Source organism: Castor canadensis, chromosome 15 (assembly GCF_047511655.1).
Source record: "Castor canadensis chromosome 15, mCasCan1.hap1v2, whole genome shotgun sequence".
In the NCBI taxonomy this organism is placed as follows: Eukaryota; Metazoa; Chordata; class Mammalia; order Rodentia; family Castoridae; genus Castor; species Castor canadensis.
The window spans coordinates 98,457,828-98,479,276 of NC_133400.1; the positions used below are offsets into that span (position 1 = coordinate 98,457,828).

Below are 21,449 nucleotides of genomic sequence, written 5' to 3' on the forward strand. Positions count from 1 at the left end.
GGCTCCACCACCCACTTCTGCTTCGTAAGGCCAGGAACTGCATCTGCCTGGGTCAGCGCTGTCCTGGTGTCTGGCATGAAAAGATTTAGCCATAAGTTTCTTCCTCACATAATTCTTTAAGGCAGCTAAAATTTAGAAACAAGCTGAATGCCCAGTATTAGGTTTTGAATACATTGTTACAGCTTGAATACTGTAAATTAAATACTGGTATAAGAGTGTATATTATATGCACAGAAAGATACTCTTTTTATTTTTTTTAAAGTAAATATGTGGCCAGGATATAGCTCAGTGGTAGAGCAATTGCCTAGTATATACAAGACTGGGTTTGATCCCTGGTACCAAGAGTAAATATGCATGTACAGATTAGCAGAAAAACAAGTATATATCAAAATGTTTTACTCGTAGATAATAGCATTGTGGCTGGTTTGGGTTTATTCTGTTGGCTTAACTGTAATTTCTGACTTTTCAGCCACACAGTTAATACAGTTTGTGTCCAAAATTCCTGTCTTTAAGGCATTTATGAAAAACTGTGTGCCAGGATCTTAAACATGTCTTTCCTTTTGGTATATGAATACATATCTACTCTGTAAAACCTTAACAGGTTTTAGAATTAGAAGAGTCTCAACAGCAGAGTTAGTATTTAGTATCAGTATGTCCATATTCCTAGGAAATAATCATTTACCTCTTAACCTCTGGGTGAGCAGAACTGATTTGGCTTACTGAACCTGGAGCAAATCTTACTGTTGATCTAGTACATTGTCATGTTGAAACTCCAGGAGGTCCCACCCCTGCACCAGGCACACGTCCTTCAGCCATGCCTCCAGCATGCAGGGTTCTGTAACGGAAAAGTGAGGACATGTTCCTTGTATTCTCCAAGCATGGTGTGTGGTGTTCACATGGTGTGAAAACAGTATGGACACGTTCACATTGTACGCATAAGCCCTACCCAGGGTGCAGCTATGTCACTCAACATCTACTTAGACTATTTCCATACTCACTCATTGTGGCCATGTTAAGCATGTGTTGTTTCTTCAGTTTTTACTGACTAGGCTGATAATTCCCTAGCATCTCCTCCTGATCATAATTTCTGTCCAAACATGGCTTTACTCATCCTGATGATGGGATGTAGAGTCTAGAAGGGACAAGCTGGCCCAAGGCTTGAGAGGAATTGACTACGTGGACAGGGTCACTTGTGATTCTGAGGAGGCTGCACAGGTAGAACGAGCACTTCCTGTTGACACGAGTCAGGAATTCCTAACACTAGGGCAGATCCATGGGAATTCTACCTCAAGTGTTTATAGGGTCATAATTTTGAATAATGACTCTTGGTTGCCAAGCATCATGTGTAAGCAGATAAACTAAGGGTGAAACATCTTGATCACTTACTTATTTACAGGATGCAGACGTAGGCAGCTTAATCTAAACAGTCTCAAATTATTTTGTGTTTTTCCATCATCTTTCCCTTTGTAGAAATCTCTCTAAACCGATAGCTGTGCAGTATAAAGAAAAAGAAGATCGTTATGTGGACACATACAAGGTAGCTTTAATTTCTCTGCCTAATACTTGTTTTGTTTTTTAGACTTATGCTCTACCTAATTTTAAGTTTATAAAAGTATTTATTTTTCTATGTACTTTGACAATTAGAAATCATTATATGAAATTAAAAATCATTTTCTGTCTTAATTCTCTGAACCCTTTTAGAAAGCTATGAAAGAGAATTTATTTGAGGATAAATTAAAAGCTAGTAATCCATTGTTTATTCAAATGCAAATTGTATTTCTTATTTATTCAGATGCAAAGATTTCCAGGGACCACTATTCATATCCTCTAGTGCTTTTTATATAATTATATCCATATTCTCATATTAATATTAATATAATAAGTTGATATATTATTATACTATTGAATAGTAATGTTTATTTGTACCATCACTCTTACTAGCCATATTCAGAAAATGATTCATTAGTTTATTAAAGGAGAAATTTGTCAGATTTTAAAATTACTAAGTAGAAATTAGACTATCTGTTTCAATAGAAGAGAATTATCTGTTTATGTAGAATTAAGGTCAGTGAATTCTTTGGAAACTCAAATAAACTCACTTTCCACACACTGTGTTCTTCACAGCTGTGTCAAGACAAGAGCACCAGAAACAGTTTTCTCACACTCACTGATTATTTACGTCACAGTTCTAGAAATGTCCTTCTAGGCCCCTTAGCCTGTCGCTGATTCTTTTGCAGTTGAAAATGGAGCGGTCTGAGGGAGTCAAGAAGTGAATCTTAGAAATTCACTTCACCTGGCCTTGTTATCAGGAACAAACTACAAGAGAGGGACACAGTGACAGATGCAAAGTGCTTGAGCTTGCCACTTTACGATGGCAGGATAGAAATAGGCAAAGAGCACCACATTCTTTTTTATCTCTGTATAACTACACTGCAAAAATAGCCCCCAAATGTCATAAGACTACTGATGACATGTGATGTCTGCCCGTTCCCCTTGCATGTCACTTCTGGAGAAGCCTTTCTCTGCTTAACAGCATTATGTGGTGAGACCTTTAATTGCGCAGCTCTAGAGCAGCTCTCAGTTTTTGAGTGCGTTGGGAGCTGGGGCATGAAGTAAAGATGCAAGAGTGAGTTTCCTGCGAGGGAGTGAGAGTGGAGTTGCAGAATGGTAGGTGGTTCTCACATGGCCAGGCCTCGGCAGGGTTGGAGAAAACTAGACGCTCAAGGTGGTGGAGACATCCAGACATGAGTGAGAGAGCAAGCCATGGAGCGTGGCATCAAAGGGGTGCTAGAAGAGGACAGGAAAGATGTTTTTCTGGCTGTGCCTAGAGTGGACAATCACGAATCCTCTTGGTTCTGTGCCCTTCAGTACTTAGAAGAAGAGTACCGCAAAGGAGCCAGGGAAGATGACCCCATGCCCCCTGTGCAGCCCTATCACTACGGCTCCCATTACTCCAACAGTGGTACTGTGCTCCACTTCCTGGTCAGGATGCCTCCTTTCACAAAAATGTTTTTAGCATATCAAGGTAAGGATGTTTTTCATAGTCACCCAAAAAGTCACAGTGGATCATCAGGAAAAAAGAACTTCACTGGCTTCTTAAAACTAACAAACCCCAGGAATTCTTATTTTATCACCAAAATTCTCCTCAGAAAAAGCTGTAGTAAATCAAGCTACATATGAGCTGTTGTCTCACACGTCAGCTTCAAATTGAACAGGTCTGAGTTAATAAAAATGCAGTTCACTTTTATAAAATCAAGATATAATTCACAAACCATAAATTTACCCTTTAAAGTCTTTCAACCTAATACTTCAAATCACAGACTTACCTTTGGAGCCTATGTGTGTTATTTGTACTGTTGTTTATTACAAGGCGTGTTGCTGTTTATTGTCACTAGTTAATAGGCGGGCCACATTGGCGCCTTCCCTGCAGTAGCTGTCTGCTAATCATTCTCCACCTTGGCACAGCGAGTGACAGCTGCAGGCCTGAAGATGATTTGGGGGTGAATTTACCGATCGCATGCAAATAGGAACACACTCATTTGTCACCCTCCAGTGAGAACTTTGGAGTATTAGCTCTATAGTTGTTCCTCATGACACCCAGAATTCTTTAGGAAATCATTTATCCATTTGATTTATACAACCCTTCTTGGACATTTTTATGTTTTTTATTCAGATACAAGGTATTGGAGGAACGAGTTTATATTCTCTCTGCTTGTCCTATGAAATGAGCTTTTTGATATTTGTTCCTCTGTAAATACACAGAACAAATGTTCCGCATGCTAGCTATTCAAGTGTTGTAAGATCATCACCCTGTCCCTCTTCTCCCTCTTACCTTGTCAGCTGCACAGCAGGTTGAGAGCCTCCTGTGTATGTGGTCCTATCCCAGCTATTGCAAGGAGTACCAAAACTAAATGAGGCAACTCTGTGAAGAATTTTCAAAACTAATGTTTAAGCCATCTTTGTTTGCTATGGTTTCCAAACCTGATGCCATTCTGAAGATCTTTCTGGACAAGTTCTGATTTATAAGTGCTATTATTTAAAAATGGAAGCGAAGACAAAAAAAGAATATTTTGGATGTGATTTGGAGCCACTTCACTGTTTAGCAGAACTATTATCTTCCATCTAAGACCATGCTTCTTTTTTCTTTCTTTGTGTTTTTTTTTTTGGTATGTGTGTTGGTGCTGGGGATCAAACCCAGGGCCTTGCCCACTAGGCAAGTGCTCTACCACTGAGCTAATCTCTAGCCCTTAAGACTTTTCCTTTAATGTAACCCAAGAATCCATTGACATAAAATTTCCAACCAACTAGAGTGTATCAATCTTCACTCATATTGCTATTATGAATGCATTTGTATGTAATACTAGGTTTTCTTCATTGTGTATTTACGTGTAGATTTTTTAAAACCCTGCTACTACCTTAATCCCCTTTTAAAATGATTTGTGTTGGCTTTGCATTTATTTCTAGATTTATGGGTTAATCCAGAAATTCTCAGCCTTGGCACTTTCGTCAGTTTGAGCTACATAATTTCTTTGTTGAGGGGGGCTGTCCTGTGTATTACAGGACATTTTAGCAGCATCCCTGGCCTCTACCCCTGATTCCAGTGGCACATCTCCATTCCCACCCCAAGTTATGACAACCAAAAACATCTCCAGACATTGTCAGATAACCCCTGGAGGACTCAAGTGGCTCTTGAGAGCCACTGATTTAGCATATGCATATTCTAGATTACAGGAATTTGAGTAGTACTTTTTTTTAAATTTAGAAAATGGCAGAGAATCTTAAAATCTGAACAGAACCCATTGTGCTTCTCTTGTTCCATAGTTTCTTGGTATCAGCCTTAGGTTGCTGTGGCTACACAATGGCCTGACAGAATGGCCCCGCACATGGTCTGAGAAAAAGTAAACATTCATAAATCTTATTTTTTCTCAGGCTTTATTTAGTGGCCAGATAGTGCTAACTGACTCAACAGAGTAGGCGAGAAAGTAACAGAAGGCATGGAGAAGAAAGTGGCAGATCCTTTTGAGACCCCACTGTCCATGATACTGAAATTACCTGCAACACTCTCCACATGAAAAGAGTGTTCAGCTTAGCAGTTTCAGAGATGTTGCAGATGATGCAGCACAGTTCCTGAGAAGCGCGTGCACTGGTGACATTTCCTGGACCAGCGTTTGTGTAGATTTCATTTTCTAGGCCAGCCTTGTGGCTGGAGAATTTGATCATTGTTAACAGAAAATTTCTAATTATTAATAGGCTGCACCAGAAAAAAATAACAAGAGTGACTACATTTAATTTTATATTCATTTGTAAGAAATTTTACTCAACGCTTTACCTCAGAGCTGGAACATCTAAAAAGGAATGTCCCCCCACCCTTTTAAAAAAAAAAGGAAAACAGAAAAAAAGTTATCTTAACAATAAGAGGAGTAGGAATAACTTTCCCTCCTAAAAAGGAAAAAACTGTTTTTTTAAAAAAAACTTTTATTAGCATGCACTGATGTACAGTGGGGTTTCATTGTGATGTTCCCATATGCACATAGTGCACTTGAATCAAACCCTCCCCATCTCTGTTGACTCTCCCCTCCTTTTAACAGTTGTGGATTTCACTGTGCCATTTTCACACACACATGTACTTTGATCATATTCATTCTCTATCGTCATCCTCTCTGAAGAAACTGTTTACCTACTTGAATTTAAATTTTCCTTTTTTTTTTGCCGTAATGAGAGCAAGCTTGCACTTGCTGGGCCAGAGCTCTATCACTTAAGCCACTCTTCCTAGTCCTATTTTATCCTGTTTGAAGTACAAAAGCCGTGACAGGCTTCAAATGAATTTAAGTCTTTTTGTCTTAGTTGTATTAACTGTATCTCTTTGTAGATCAAAGTTTTGACATCCCAGACAGAACTTTTCATTCAACAAACACAACCTGGCGCCTCTCTTCATTTGAATCCATGACGGATGTGAAGGAGCTCATCCCAGAGTTTTTCTATCTGCCCGAGTTCTTAGTTAACCGTGAAGGTACAGTAACAAGTCATTTCCAAGTTTTATTTCTCAGGGTTTGTGGTGATGATGTAATTTTTAAAAAAATAAAAATAGCCTTTCTAAGTCACAAAGTTTGAGCCCCCAAATAAGAGAAATCCATTTCTTTATTGCCAAGTGAACTTGAAGATTTTTAGTATTTTATAGGATTAAATATATTTGGAAGACTGTAACTTTTAACTGTTGAAATTATTTGTGGACATGTATTTCAATTTTATTACACAAATTATTTTTTCTAATTATAAAAGTTATTAAAAACTAAGAGTCATGACTTTACTGAAAGCAAAATGTAAATTAGCTAAAATCTAAATTATTTTATGGGAAAGTCAGAGACAGAAATAAAACATTCTAAGCAGAATATCTAACAACCAAAGTAATTCTGGAGGGTGGAGTCTAACTTCTGCTGTGCCAGTGACCGGTGACCGTTGCTGCCCTTCCCTGTTCTTTAGTAGAAGAGCAGTAAGGGTTAGCTTTGGGTTGTTTTCCTTAACTTTATCTCACGTGATCTTTGTGTCAGCCTCCCAGGTGCTGGGATTGCAGGAGTGACTACTGCATCCACTTCCAAATGTAGTTCTTCTAAGACAATTTGTTTAGATAAACACTTCTAAGATTCTTTTTTTAGACTAGAAGGCTAATGATACAGTTAGACATAAGATCACTTACACCATGGAATAGCCCTGTGATTGAGTGTGCTCATATTATGTTTTGTTTCTATGGGAATAGTTCATTAGAAAGGATGTCAGAGCAGACCTGTAGGTTTACCATAAAATCAGTAGGCTGTGACAGTTCATTCTAAGGCTGTGCGTACTTGCTCTTGGGTTTTTAAACTAACTTTTATTGAATATAAATAGCCTTAAATTTATTAAAATGTTAGCACTAGTAATCCAGAAATGCTCATATAAAGCCTTAGTTTGATTTTAATCAGATTTACAGTTGAATAGACATTTTAAGCACTTACTGCATTTAAAGATCCATTAGTGGGCATTGAACTTCGTGGGCAGTGGTTTTCTGCTCTTTGTTCATTGTGTTATAAAAAGGAAGAAGGATGAAGTTGAAAGATCTCAGATTTAATCAGGGTAACATCTGTCCACATAATGAGCTGTGATGTTTTCTATTAAACAAGCCAGTCCTTGCTGCTGCCTTCCTGGTTGTGTACAATCAGCTGTTCTCAAGAACTCTTGCCAACTGCTCAGTGAACCAAATGCAGCACATTGTGAGGAGGTTAAATATTCATATTAACCTTCTCCTTTAGGTTTTGATTTTGGTGTGCGTCAGAATGGTGAACGGGTTAATCACGTCAACCTTCCTCCTTGGGCCCGGAACGATCCTCGTCTTTTCGTCCTCATCCACCGCCAGGCTCTCGAATCTGACCATGTGTCTCAGAACATCTGCCATTGGATTGACCTGGTGTTCGGGTACAAACAGAAGGGGAAGGCTTCTGTTCAAGCCATCAATGTTTTCCATCCTGCTGTAAGTGGCTCTTAAAATAAGCCGCACGCGTGTAAGATAGGGCCTGAGTGTTCAAGGTTGGCTGATAGGATATTCTTGAAAAATCAAGTTATCTAAGGAGGAAGAAAAGAACTTGTGGAACCTATTTCTAATTAGAGCTCTTCAACTCTTTAAAGTATAAAATAAACTATTGTTTTAAAAAGTGAAAAAAAACCACGTTATCAAAGAGAATTGTCAATTACACCAAATTGTTATTATTGTTATCCAAGATTTTTCAGGTTTTAAATTTCATCTCTTCAAAAATATCTTAGCTACTGTCTGTGTTAGGACTTCCCAATACCACCTCCACGTTCCCTGATTTGTTAGACAGACTTAAAGACTGCTTGCAGCACAGGTTTTTACAGCAGAGGACACAAAGCAGAGTCGGCAAGGGAGATCAAGAAGGAACTTGAGGCACAGTCTGGGAGAAACAAGTCACAAACTTCCACCAGTCCCCTCCCGCTGGATCACAAAGAACACATTGACCTTCTCCAGCAATGAGTTGTGAGGACACATGTTCAGTCTGTCTGCCAGGGAAGCTGGCTGGAGACTCAGAGTCCAGAATCTCTTTGGGGCTGGTCAAATAGACATCTACTGAAATTCCAGCCTCCCAGAAGAAAAGCAGATGGTCAACATTCACCACACTGTGCACTGTAGGCCCAATGAGCCACATCGTCACTTAGGAAATGGTGGAAAGACTCCTAAAATCCAAGTTCCCACACACCGGCCAAGGACAACCTGGTAGGCAGGTCTTCCCAAGGAGAGAGTCAGCATTCTATGGTGACTCTTTTCTGCACATATCCTGTGCACATGTTCTGCTTTTAAGTGACATCATTTTTCCTCATTACAGAGATAATACATGTTTAAAATATAAACTAGTAAAAGGAAAAAAAATTTTTCTAAGCTCTGATATCACTGATAAATCTCAAAACCACCATCCAGACTTTTTTCTATGGGTGTGTGTATACATATATATATGTATATGTATATATCCACTAGTATAATAATATCAGTCCTCTTCCTCACCTGAACAGTTTTGTCATACATTTATTCATGTTGTTAGATACTGTTCCATATGATTTTAATGGCTCCTTACCATTCCAAAGTATGGCTGTGTGGTAATTTATTTAGTGTGCTGCTGAATATTTAATCAGGATTTGTTTACTCTTCCTGATTTTTTTATGTACTTCTTTAGTTCTTTAAGATAATTTCCTACAAGTAGAATCATTATACTTTTGCATGTACTTTTTTGTATTGTTGGGTAGATTAGCCATTTTTTAAAAATTCCTCTCTATGTAGGAAACATTTATTTTTCTAGGTTCTGAGATGTGGTAGGGGAGTTCCTTGGAGGCCAGGAAAAGGAACCCCCTTGGAGCTGTTGGTTAAAAAAGCAAATCATGAGGAGGACATATTTCTTGATACCATCCACTGTGGAGAGTGGATTATAAGAATCCTATGAGAACTTGTCATAAGCACAGTTGTGCTCAATGATCTACAGGCTGAGTTTGGCACGGCCCCAGCCACAGAAGAGAGCGAAGGCAAAATGCATCACAGCTACTTTTCCTGAGTCTGTTGTGCGTCTCCATCTGAGCACCCAACACATCTGGCCGCAGCTTTATGCATGTCTGTCTTCCATCATTTGTCCTTTCTGTATCTCCAACTACCCCCCAGTTAAGTTCAGGAGGAACAGGAGCTCGAGGAAGCTCTCTCCACTGCATGAAACATTTGACCTCATTGTTTCCATACTTTAAAATTAGCAGGTTGAATTAGACTGATGTTGGGCTTCCTTTCCAACTGTAATGGTCTGTGTAGATTATGACAGATCCTCAAGCGTTTGTGTCAAATACATCTAAATGCACACACAGAACTGATTTAAAACACTCTATATCTTGGCTTGTTTATGATCCAGTCCCCAAAAGTAATCTAAAAATAAAATTCTCTTCAGTCCATTTTGCTCCATAATTATTTTGAATACCTCCAAGGTAATAGAAAATTAAATTGCTTCAGAGATTTATAGACTAAAAGAGAAAATGACAGCTTTACTAATGGCTCTTCTAGAAGATATATGCTTTGAAAATGGAGATAATACAGGTCACTTGGCAAATAACAATTTTATACAGAAAGGCAGTGAGTGGAGGAAGAAAAATACCTATGTCTTTTCCCAGTGAACTTAGGCTCATTAACTGGGACTCCTGGAACAAGAGAGGTTAACAAGAGGAAAACTAACATAAGCCTTCATGAGGAAATGAAGCCCCCAACAAGTGGTTCACCTGGGTGTTTTTGCGCTGGGTGTGATGAAGAGTAGAGCATCATGGGGAACTATGACAGGGCAGAAAAGAGCATGGGCCAAGTGCAAAAAACAGGGACATAGTGAAGCCTGAAGGTTCCCATCTTCTCTGGGTGCCTCCATCAGTCTCAGGATCAAAGGGTGCTCCTTTCCTCCCACTGAGGGAGAGTCTTCTGACCTACGTCAGGGGAAGTTTCGAGTCCTTCCTGCACAGGCTCTTCTTACATTCCTCTAGTTCCTCCAGCTGAAAAGTCTCCATATGCCAAAGCACCATATTTTAAGGTAGCATGTCCTGAACCCCATCAAGAATAAAATAAAGGCAAGGGCTCATTATATAATTTTTGAGATTCATTTATAGTGATCCTAAAATGCAACTTTTACAGCAATAGAAGTTTTAACGTTAACCTCAATATACTCTGTGCCTATAATCTTGCACCATCTTTTCAGTTAATCTTATATAAAATTCACATTAAAAGTATCAGAAAAGTGAAATATACAAGATAATCTCATCTAACTAGAATGTTTTTCATTAATTCTTTGGAACTAATTCATGGAGCTAAATGAAGTAATAGTGATTTAAGCAAACAGTCTCTGAATTTAGGATTGAATTCAAATCCTCATCACCCTGTGACGCTGCCACTTGCTATATGACCTTGGGCAAATAGCTTAACCTCTCTGTACCTAAATGTATACATTTATAAAATAAGTAATACCAACGTGATATGTGAAGAATTGAATTCATGTAACGTGATATCTGCCAGTTAAGTACAAATACGTGTTAACTTTTTTAAAGGGCACTTATAGGAAAGTTATATCTTGATATGTAAGTGATGGTCGCTGTGACTGATTAAATGCTAAAGGCTGAGCTGTTGACCTGGGCATGCATACCATGCAGCAGGTCTACTGCTCCCTGCTACCATAAAATAGAGAAGTAAGCACACATGCTGGCTCCCCATCTGACCAAGAAGGAAAATGCGACGTTAATAGAACTCACCCTGGAGTCTTCAGTGCTGCTCTTCCAGGTCCACTGACAACTTCCACTATGAAATATCTACCAGCATTGTAGCATAACTTCACTTCTGCCTTTCCTATGTATCACTTTGGGCAAGTACCTTCTTCAATAATTTGGTATTATACATGAAATCTTATATGATATTATCAGGCCCCAAATTTAAAATGTCCTATAAGCAGACCAGACAAGATACATTATTTTTGTTCATGCATTCAGAAGCATTGAATATTCTTATCCCAGGAAGATCATTCGTGATAGTTAATTGGATCAATAGCATTTTTTAATCATTTGCACTTGAAATAGAGAGGAGTAAACCATTGCCTAAAGAGTAAAACAAACTGTTGTTGCCCCCAGTCTTATTGCTGAGTCTGCCTTATCCTCCATATCTCACTTTCTTTCACTCTGCTCCTCTGCAGACCTACTTTGGAATGGATGTCTCTGCAGTTGAAGATCCAGTTCAGAGACGAGCACTAGAAACCATGATAAAAACTTACGGGCAGACCCCTCGCCAGCTGTTCCACACAGCCCATGCCAACAGACCTGGAGCCAAGCTTAACATCGAAGGAGAGCTTCCAGCTGCTGTGGGGTTGTTAGTGCAGTTTGCTTTCAGAGAGACCCGAGAACAGGTCAAAGAAATTACCTGTCCGGTAGGTCATTTCAGTTTCTGTAGGATTGAGCAAAATCTGATTGGACTTCTGTGATGCCAGGTCTCTTCACCCAGGCTCTAGCAATGCAGAAATGAATAGTGTGGTCCCAGCCTAGAGATTTGCATCAGCTAGTACGAGACATGTACAGGCAGCTAGAGTGATGTCCTGCGTGTAGTAACTGCTGTGTCAGTAACAGGAAGAGAGCCCTGGGGAGCGCAGAAGAAAGAAGAATTAATCGTGTTATGGCAGTAGCCTCTGTCAGGGAGTGAGGACAGGGTTCTTATCGGGGAAAGCCTCTCAAAGCAGAGAAAAAATGGAATTGTGCTGAAAGAGGAGAGGAACTGAAGGACTGGAAACTGCACAGTGCTTCTGCTTGTGGTCTTCAACTGAAAGCACTGAGCAGAGGTGGGAGTGGTTTGGTTTACACTTAGAAAGAGCGTCACACACTTCTTTGGCCTCCCGAGATAGTAATGTTGGAAAATCTTGCCTGTAAAAATAGGAAGTAGGCATAACCTTTCTTTGAAGTTGAAAAATAAAGCAAGCCAACCTTCAAAGTACAAAGGATTTGCATGTTCAGTTCTCCATATACAAAGCAGCCTAAGATAGTGGAGTGTGAGCTGTCGAGTGTGTAAGGGCTTGTGGGAGAGATGGCCATGGGCAGGGGAGAAGGAAGAGGGCAGAAGGGCCTTGGAGAAGAAATCGACAGTAGGCTCAGTCTCCGGCCCTGCCACCTGAACGTACCCCATGCAGTCTTGTCTTGGAAGCTAAGCAGCCCAGCCTTGATGAGAGGCAGCCACTTGTAGCTGCAGAGGGTTTTCTTAGCCCTCGTTTCCGTAATATTTCTTGCCATGCCGCTCAAATCTGTCACCCAGAGCTCTGCATGAGAATTCTTCATGCTCATAGCTTGCATCTGCCAAATTTGCATGTTAAAGACAGACAAAACTCATTTGACTAGTAAAATTTCAAAATTACATTTGAAATCATGAACGTGACAGACAGTGTCGTTTTACTAAAACCAAATTACCAGTGTTGTATTTCACAGTAGAAAGCTGTATTTTATTTTGTGTTTGTGAAACCTTGCAAATCATTTTAACCACTTACCATAATCCATTACTTTAATATGTCAGAATAATTTAACAGTATATACCCTCCCAAATTAATAAATGCCACCTAATTTACTATTATTATTATTGCTAATTAGCTGGGGGAGGGGTTGGGTTTTTTTAATTTGGGGTTGGTTTATTGCTATTGTTGGATTTGGTTTGATTTTTTGAGACAAGATCTCAATATATAGTCCAGGCTGTCCTTGAACTTGGGATCTTCCTGCCTCAGCCTCCCAAGTGCTAGGTGTCCACTACCATGCCTGGCACTAACTAGATGTTTTAAGTTAGTACTTCTCTGCTGGCAGTTGGGAATGTGGTGCCATTCTGCCTCGTTGACACCTCAGGGCCTTCACACTGACTATTCCCTCCACCCGAATGGCCCTCCCTACATATATCCCCAGTTGGCTCCCTCATTTCATTCAGGTCTCTGCTAATGAGTTTTCAGGTGCAAGCAGTTTACAGTTTAGCTTGCCTGTACTTCTGTGTTACGGCTTTTATGCCACTGCTTTTCTTGACTTGAATCTCTGTGAAACCTCCCACCCAGTACTTCTCCTGGGGCTCCAGTTGGCATCCACCCAGAATGCAAACACAAGCCACAGGCTCTGAACTGAGCAGCAGTACTGTGAGAGGGTCCTCTGCGTGACCCAGATGTGCATGTGTGAGCTTGAGCTGCTTATTGGAGTTATAACCAAAACTGTAGGAGAGGCATTTAAGTTAGGCATTCTTCCTTTATGCAAACCATGGTGTAAAACAATTGCCATTGTATCTGTGTGACTGAAAAGGTTTAAAGTCTGCATTTCACATGAAAGAAATGTGAGTTGAGGGATTATGAAAGGTAAATCATAACTAGAGCTCACCACTTTTCTCAGCTTCAGCAATGGTAGACTGAAGACTGGAGAGAGTTTGTTCTCAGAATACTCAGTGCTCACCTCTCATTCCTAATGCTCCCAGCCTTCCTCCAGGTGCCCACTGTCTTCACCCACTCCGTGCCATTAAACTGCCTATTACTCTGTCCCCTAAGCAGTCTGGCCAAAGAAGTAGCACCTCTAAGGGGCATGCTTTTTAAGCAATAGTATGGAGGCCAGTGCCTGGCTTTTTCATTTGAAAAATAACATAAGCAAATGGCACTGAAAATTATTAGGGTTTTTTGTGTTTTTTTGGTTTTTTTTTACCAAAATGACTGAATTTTGCTTAGTATGTTATTTTTACTACATTTATGTAGTATTTCCTCTGAAAAGTTGAAAGTAAAACAACTACGCTTTAAAATGTCTAAAACAGAAAATCCATTTAAAAAGAAGAGATTGTAATAGAGTATAAAACAATTGAAAAGAGCATGAAAGGAACAGAAGTGTTGGAACTCTAAAGGGCCTCTTTTCTCCCCTGGATTTCCTTCTTGATAAGCATTTTAACTTGACATGGAAGAAACATTTTCCTCACTGTTCATGGGCAGGTGTGAGTGTCCCTCTCTATAGCCTTCCCACACACCCTACTATTCCAGCCCACCTGAGCTCTTATTCTCTGGAACAGAAGAACACACTTTCTGGAGCACCACGTGCTCTGGTCCTCTCGGTGTGCTCCACAGTAAGCTCTTTTCCATTTGTTCATGGAGCATCCTCTGAGAAACTGTGTGCTCCAGGCACACAGATGAGACCCAGGTGTCTACTGATTGCAGGCCTCATAGTCGAGTGACCTTCATTTCTGTCATTTGCACGTATGGCTTCTCATACTTCTCAATTACCCCTGAAGGTATCAGCTTCAGTTGGGGTATTTCAGCTAGCCTGAATGAAATGTGTTTAGTAAAACTTTATTTCCTCTGCTCAAATCTCAAAGAATTTTTAATTAATAACCAGGTGTTTCCATGCAAGCAAGGCTAGAGCCACAGAATAAAAACCAAGGAAGGAACACCTATTTCCACATGGTAAGCATAAGGACATCAAAATGTATAAAATAATTCTTGCTCTTAAATAGTTTATAATCAGACTATTTTCTCATACTTTGTTTAGAATTTAAATTGGAAGTAATACTATATTTACCACATTTTTAAAAATCATTATTACTTTCCTTGGTTTTAGAGCCCTTTGTCATGGATAAAAGGCTTGAAATGGGGAGAGTACGTAGGCTCCCCGAGTGCCCCAGTGCCTGTAGTGTGCTTCAGCCAGCCCCATGGAGAGAGATTTGGTTCTCTCCAGGCACTGCCTACCAGAGCAATCTGCGGTTTGTCTCGAAATTTCTGTCTTCTGATGACCTACAGCAAGGAGCAAGGTAAAATAAAACAATGAAAATCACTCTGGGATATGGTTCATGAGGCTTGAATGTTTCCAACTCACCTGGCTGCTGCTGTGTTTGAGTTCTGAGGTTTTCTCAGTCCTTGGTGAAAAACTCTGCTCTAATTTGTGGTTATTTAATGTAAGAATTAAAACATAGCTTAGACTAATGAGAATGAAATACAGTTCCATTTTAAATGAAAGGAGGACTTGGAGGGAACAAGAATAAATGGTCATGCTCACAGGATAACATTGTCACCCGTGAAAGAAATGCACACCAAGGCTCTTGATCCCCAGAATAGAAGTGTGTTTAACAGACAAATGGGGTGCTTTAGAGCTCACTGCCGCATGACAAATACAGCAAACCAGGGAGCTGGTCCTTCTCTGACTCGCACCACCAGCTCCCAGCACCACATGGAAGAGTGCTATGCAGTGGGACCTATTCATACATCTAAGTGTCACCCAGACACTAGAGGACTAGGGCTGTTTTCTACTTAAGAAATCCCTTAGCCCTTCCAAACTGACCATTTTACTAGATGCAGAAGAATCTCCTCTTTGCAGACATGGGCTTAAGCTAAGATGAGGAGCTGAGGGCACTCAAGCTCATGTCAGTTGTTGGCAGATTTGTCTGAAAGCCAGCCTTGTGGCCTGGATGCCCCTCACAGTTGTGCTCCCTCCAAAAGGTGTCACAGTACTGAGCTTCAGCACTTTTGCCACTCAGCATTGCAAGATTTAAATGTGTCTTACATAATTCTTAGCCTATCTTACTTCTGCCACTCCATCCCCAGCCCTGGGGTTCCCTCAAGTGCTATGTTCATTCTGCATCTTCCCCACAGAAAGGATGTGGGATTTGTCAGAAAGTAGGTGTGTGCAGAGAAGCCCTTTACAGCTATGGCCTCTGGAAATACAACATCCCTACTCTGCTATTTTCTAGCTGTGTAGTCTTGGGAAAGTTACTCAGTGATTTCCTGATTCTGGCTTTTGGTCTGTAAAATTGAAGTAGCAGAATGACTTCCTTTCCTCCCAGGATAATTTAATGTGAGGATTCAGAGAAACAATGTATGGAAATGCTTAGTGCAAGGTCTGGCTCCTCCTAAGTACTAAGTAGGTATCCATCAGACCTTAATCCCCATGACCAGGCAGTGTGAGTGCTCACTATGTGACCTCACACCAGGGCCCGCACAAGCACCCCAGAGGGGGCAGGTGAAAAGCCACAGCTGACATGGTCAGCTCTGTGACACAAGATAGCTGCGTGGTTTGGCTTGGGCCTGTTCATGTGTAATACACTGCACCAGCCACACTGAGGTGGTTTTAATGATCTTAAGACCAGCACAGGCCAGTCCCTTGGAAACTGTGACTCAGAATTGCTTGAGGTGGGTTTCCTCCAAACACACTTGCTCAGCCCCTGAGATACACTGTACATGAGTCTCTGGGCTCCAGTGCAAACCATGTACACTGAAAAAAGCAGCTTTCTTGCAAATTCCTGTTTAAGAACCACTGTGCTCTTGGATAAAGCTTATTTTTCTGAAAGAAAGAAAAATGTGAATGAGGAATGTGGTTAATTGAGTCGCTGCTGCATGGTGGGCATTACAGTAGATTTTGAGAGTCTCAGGACTCATGATGTGTGCCCCCTTTGTCTAGCGCCTTATGCTAGAGGAGCTTTTGTTTTAAGTGAGTACATCCCAGTTGTTTTGCTGTGTGACCGATGCCTACGTTTGGCTATTATACTTAAAAATATAGATATAGGCATCTCCAAATTACGACTCAACGTGCTGTTGAGTCGTTCACACAGTGTTTATCTGCCCTGTTCATTTGTGTGCTGCAGGCCCACTAGCTACCGGAACAAATAAAGCACTTCCTCCTCTGGAAGCTCATCAGCCTGGTTAAGGTGCAGGAATCACAGCATCATGCTTTGCTTACCACGGTGGCCCCCAGGCCAAGAAGATGAGCAGCACTGAGAGAGGGCACCACATTTCCACGTCTCAATGCCAACAGGGCGTAATACTGTGTTGTTAAAAATAGTGAGAAACGAATAGAAGCCCCACCACCACCACCACCAATGACAGTCTGCTGCGCCAGAGCCCCTGTGCAGGCTGGGTATGGCTTCTCTCCTAGCAGAGCTCCTTCCAGGACTAAATATCCATTCTGAGCATTCAGCACTGGGCATCTAGAAAGTTGTCTGAGTAGTATTTGGCTCATACTTACTCTCTAAAGAAAAGATGGCTCACAACATGAATAGAGTAAACTTGACAATCACTGTTTTTTATAAAAATTTCTTTACTGAAATTTTATTTCAGAGTCCAAAAAATCCCAACAAAAACAACAAAAGTGGAAAAGAATATGATTCAACCCTTAGAATCCTGTCAGCATAGAAGGACCAAAACTAACCCAGACTGTTTCGTCTTGGGCTGATCAAGATGACTTCCTGGAAAGATATATTATATAAATTTCAGCCTTTAACCTGCCACTGTCTTTGCTGTCACATGACCACTGAGAAGTGACAATTGAGTACTTTTATTTCTTCTTCTCCTTGAGGTGTAAGAAGTATGAACAGTACCGACATTCAGTGGTCAGCCATCCTGAGCTGGGGATATGCTGATAACATCTTACGGTTGAAGAGTAAGCAAAGCGAGCCGCCGGTAAACTTCATACAAAGTTCACAGCAGCACCAGGTAACCTTCTTTATGGGGTACTTTATACTAATTAAATTCTGCACTTAACAAAGCAGTCAGTCAGACTGACAGCAGCTAGTCTTAAACACCTTGCAGCTGGTGTTTGCAGTGCTCACAGACTTCCTAACCACCGCTCTTTTGAGTGTGACTCTAAACTTGTTTTCTACTCACTCCCTTGTTGAGACTGTGATTGTGATCCCTTGCTCAGCACCAGCCCCAGGGCACAGTGTGTGAGTAAAATGAGCACTGCTTTCTTCCCCAGGTCCATTTGCCTTTACCCCTAGGTCATTTTCTGTAGCCATAGTGCCATCTTTGTTACCTGATTTTTCCTAAACAGATTAAGTATTCAGCATCTGATACAGCAGGACACAGCCTGTAGCCCTGTGAGCCATGTTGGGCTCCTGGCTTTAGTACTCACTAACTGTGCTGGCAAGTAACTCAGTGCCCTTTCCAAACTGGAGTTTCTCTCCTCTTCTTTAAAACTGAGATAATAGCACTCATACTGCTCCCTCAGAATGCTGTTGGGAAAATGTCTCTGACGATTGTGAAATTTGTAAACTGTCAATGCCATATAGATTTACAGTACTGCCTCAACTGTCACAGGCTCTGAATTGAATGTACAGCCTTCTTTCTTTGTCCTAGTGTGGAAAGTTCTCTTACCGTCCTCTTATTTCCATGACCTGTGTGACACCTGCTGCCTGCTCCTCTGTGCTGAAATGTGTTCCATCCCTGAACCTAGTAGAAACTGGGTTAACTGCTTTTGGGGAGCTGTTGGCAGTAAAAGCAAGGAGAGCAGCACCTTGTTCCATGAGCTGAAAAAAAGGTCACCATTTGTTTTCTGCTTACCAATAAACAGCAGAACTGAGAATAAAGGGACTGTGAAAAACAACCTGATTAGAAATTTTAATAAGAATTTTTTTTAGTTTTGAAACATGCCTGCCTACATTAGAGCATTTTTATACAGATAGAAATATATATACCCAAACACAGACAAGTGATAACCATTAATCAACAAAGCTGGCAGAACAAGTCTATAGAATCAATGAGAACACATCAGAGAGTAAGCCCCTTGCTGCCTCCTTTTCGGAGTTGTTGTGCCTGGGGGAGATAGGTACAGTGGGAGTTAGATATATGATACTTCTGCCTATCAAAATGATTAGGTATAGCTCGCTGCTGTTGTCAATACTGTGAGTTTATTAACAGCTTGACTTTCCCATGAAAAGGTGAAGGAAAACAAATGAAATCTCCATCAGCATTAATTGAATAACAAAGCAATGTTAATGATGCACTGTATCATAATTTTTCAGCAATCTGTATACCTTTTAGGACTAGGGCTTTCTTCTATTTATTTAAGAGTTGGCTACTACTAATTAACTCACCAGATGGACTTGGTGTGAAGAGAGAAAGGATGAGTAAACGGCCTCCAGGAAGCTTTCTGATTCACTGCTAGGTTTTCTCCAGTGTAATGACAAGCATTCCTCAAACTGTTTGCCAAGTAATTGATAAGTTCGGCAGGTCCTGAATAAAGGTTGTTTTAAATATAGGTCATAATTTTAGTTTTTCCAGCTTTATTGAGGTATAACTGACTGGTAAAAAGTGCGTATGTTTAAGGTATACAGTGTCATACTTTGATATATATTGTCAAGTGATTTCTGCAACCAAGATAATTAACTTATCCATCACCTCACACATTTGCCATTTGTGTGTGTGGTTAGACCATTGAGGACCTACTCTCAGCAAATGTCAAGCATGCAGTTCAGTTTCATTAGCTCTAGACACCGTGCTACACATCAGGTCTCCAGGACTTGGTCATCCTGCACAGCTGAAAGTCTGTGCCCTTGGCCTATCTCCCACTCCCCATCCAAGCTCCTGGCAATCACTGCTCGCTCTGTTCTCTGCTTCCATGAACTTGACTTTCCTAGGATCCACATATGGGCAAGATCTTTCAATACTTGTCTTTCTGTGGCTGGCAGTCTCCGTCAGCACAGAATCATCTAGGTTTGTCCCTGTTACCACAGTGAGAGAATTTCCTTTCTGGTAAATGCCACTGTATATCCCCAGTGCAGCAATAATATGACACATTATATCATAAATAAGAATAAAAATTTTTAAAGGCTGAATAATATTTCATTATATAATATATGTGTGTGTGTATATATATATCACATAAGAATTAAGACATTGCAAAATTATTTCTCGTGTAAAATTTGACACACAAACACCATAAAAAAATAAGAGAATATTCTCATAAGTCTTTTTGCAAAAGGAGATGGTCCAGATTCTTGTGGTAAAATATTGTAAGAGTACTTCCAGTTAAATGACTGAGTCAGAGCACCATGCTTCATTTTGGTCCTAGAAATAACATCGTCCATTCACTCATTCCATTCCTGAGTCTGAACATTCACTTAGTGTGACCATGTAAGGACTCACACCCCATCCTCAGAGTCTGGAGTTCCGCTGACTCTCCTTCGTCTTGTCGTTTCGGGCAGCTCCTGCTGTCAGTTCCCTTCTCTTTTTTATTGCTGCTAGGAAATGAGAATGTCTGTATATTATTACTATATTCAGTGGAAGCTAAGAGCAAACTCTAGCAATGGAGCCTGAGCTTTCTTGAAAGATGGTGACACCTTGCTTTGGACAAAGCAGTAGGAAAACCAAAAGGCAAAGATTTATTTCTCTTACTACATTGTCCTTCTGGGAGATCCCATTGTTTTTAATTTTGTTTGTTTTTAGCATAGTGGGAATAGTTGACAAAAAGTAATGGGATAACTCCTAGAATGATGAACTAGCAAAATGTTTCAAGATATAGAAAAAAAATAAGATCATTAAAAACCTTACAAATTAGGTTTATAAAAGGGTGTGGTGAGTCCATATGGGAATTGCAAGCAGAATGAGTTTTATTCTACTTATTTTGTTTTTTATTTGTTTGTTTATATTTTATTTATTTGCAGTACTGTGTTTTGAACTGCTGGGCAGGTGTTCTACAACTTGAGCGACTCTACCAGCCCTTTTTTGTGTTGGGTATTTTTGAGATAGGGTCTCACTTTTGTTGTCCTGGCTGACCTTAAACCAAGGTCCTCCTGATCTTTGCCTTCCAAGTAACTAGGATTATTGGCAGGTGTGAGCCACCAGTGCTGGTCCTGTACATATTTTTAAAAGTACATTTTGTCTTTAAAGAATAAAAGTCATGAAGTATCAATCCTTACACATAGTTAAAACTAGTGAAGAAAGAAGCTAGAAAAATAAAATTGGATTCAGGGGACCCTGATGATGTACCGAGAATTAAGAGGGATCAAGAGCAAACACAATCATTTTCTAACAGCAGAGACGTAAACATATTGTAGGTCTGGAAGAAGACAGTTTTTTTTTCCCCACTGGTTATTTTTTTTATTATTATTTTATTATTCATATGTACATAAAGACTTGGGTCATTTCTCCCCCCTGCACCCACCCCCTCCCTCTCCCCCCACCCCCTCAATACCCAGCAGAAACTATTTTGCCCTTATTTCTAATTTTGTTGTAGAGAGAGTATAAGCAATAATAGGAAGGAACAAGGGTTTTTGCTGGTTGAGATAAGGATAGCTATACAGGGAGTTGACTCACATTGATTTCCTGTGCGTGGGTGTTACCTTCTAGGTTAATTCTTTTTGATCTAACCTTTTCTCTAGTTCCTGGTCCCCTTTTCCTATTGGCCTCAGTCGCTTTTAAGGTATCTACTTTAGTTTCTCTGCGTTAAGGGCAACAAATGCTAGCTAATTTTTTAGGTGAGAAAACAGTTTTGAACTTTAAGAAAGAACGATTCTGAGGATCTTTGGAGATGGGACAAGATTGGCCTTGAAAACAGAGGCCCTTTCCTTCTGAACCAGAAGACTCAAGACATTTTGAGGTGCAGAGGATGGAAGGGGAAGAGGCCCACAGCTGATAACCAACATCTTCTTAGGAAGAACT

The 21,449-nt window shown here is 40.3% G+C and overlaps 1 protein-coding gene across 1 annotated transcript in view; it reads left to right on the top strand.

The window, feature by feature from the left end:
• The window catches only part of Lyst (lysosomal trafficking regulator), a 171,381-nt gene that overhangs the window by 126,527 nt on the left and 23,405 nt on the right, over nucleotides 1-21,449 (top strand). Inside the window, exons 41-47 of the mRNA XM_074056828.1 lie at nucleotides 1,471-1,537; nucleotides 2,869-3,025; nucleotides 5,870-6,010; nucleotides 7,284-7,501; nucleotides 11,235-11,465; nucleotides 14,641-14,830; nucleotides 17,368-17,504. Of these exons, the coding sequence (XP_073912929.1) occupies nucleotides 1,471-1,537; nucleotides 2,869-3,025; nucleotides 5,870-6,010; nucleotides 7,284-7,501; nucleotides 11,235-11,465; nucleotides 14,641-14,830; nucleotides 17,368-17,504 (1,141 nt within the window). The remainder of the gene's footprint in view (nucleotides 1-1,470; nucleotides 1,538-2,868; nucleotides 3,026-5,869; nucleotides 6,011-7,283; nucleotides 7,502-11,234; nucleotides 11,466-14,640; nucleotides 14,831-17,367; nucleotides 17,505-21,449) is intronic.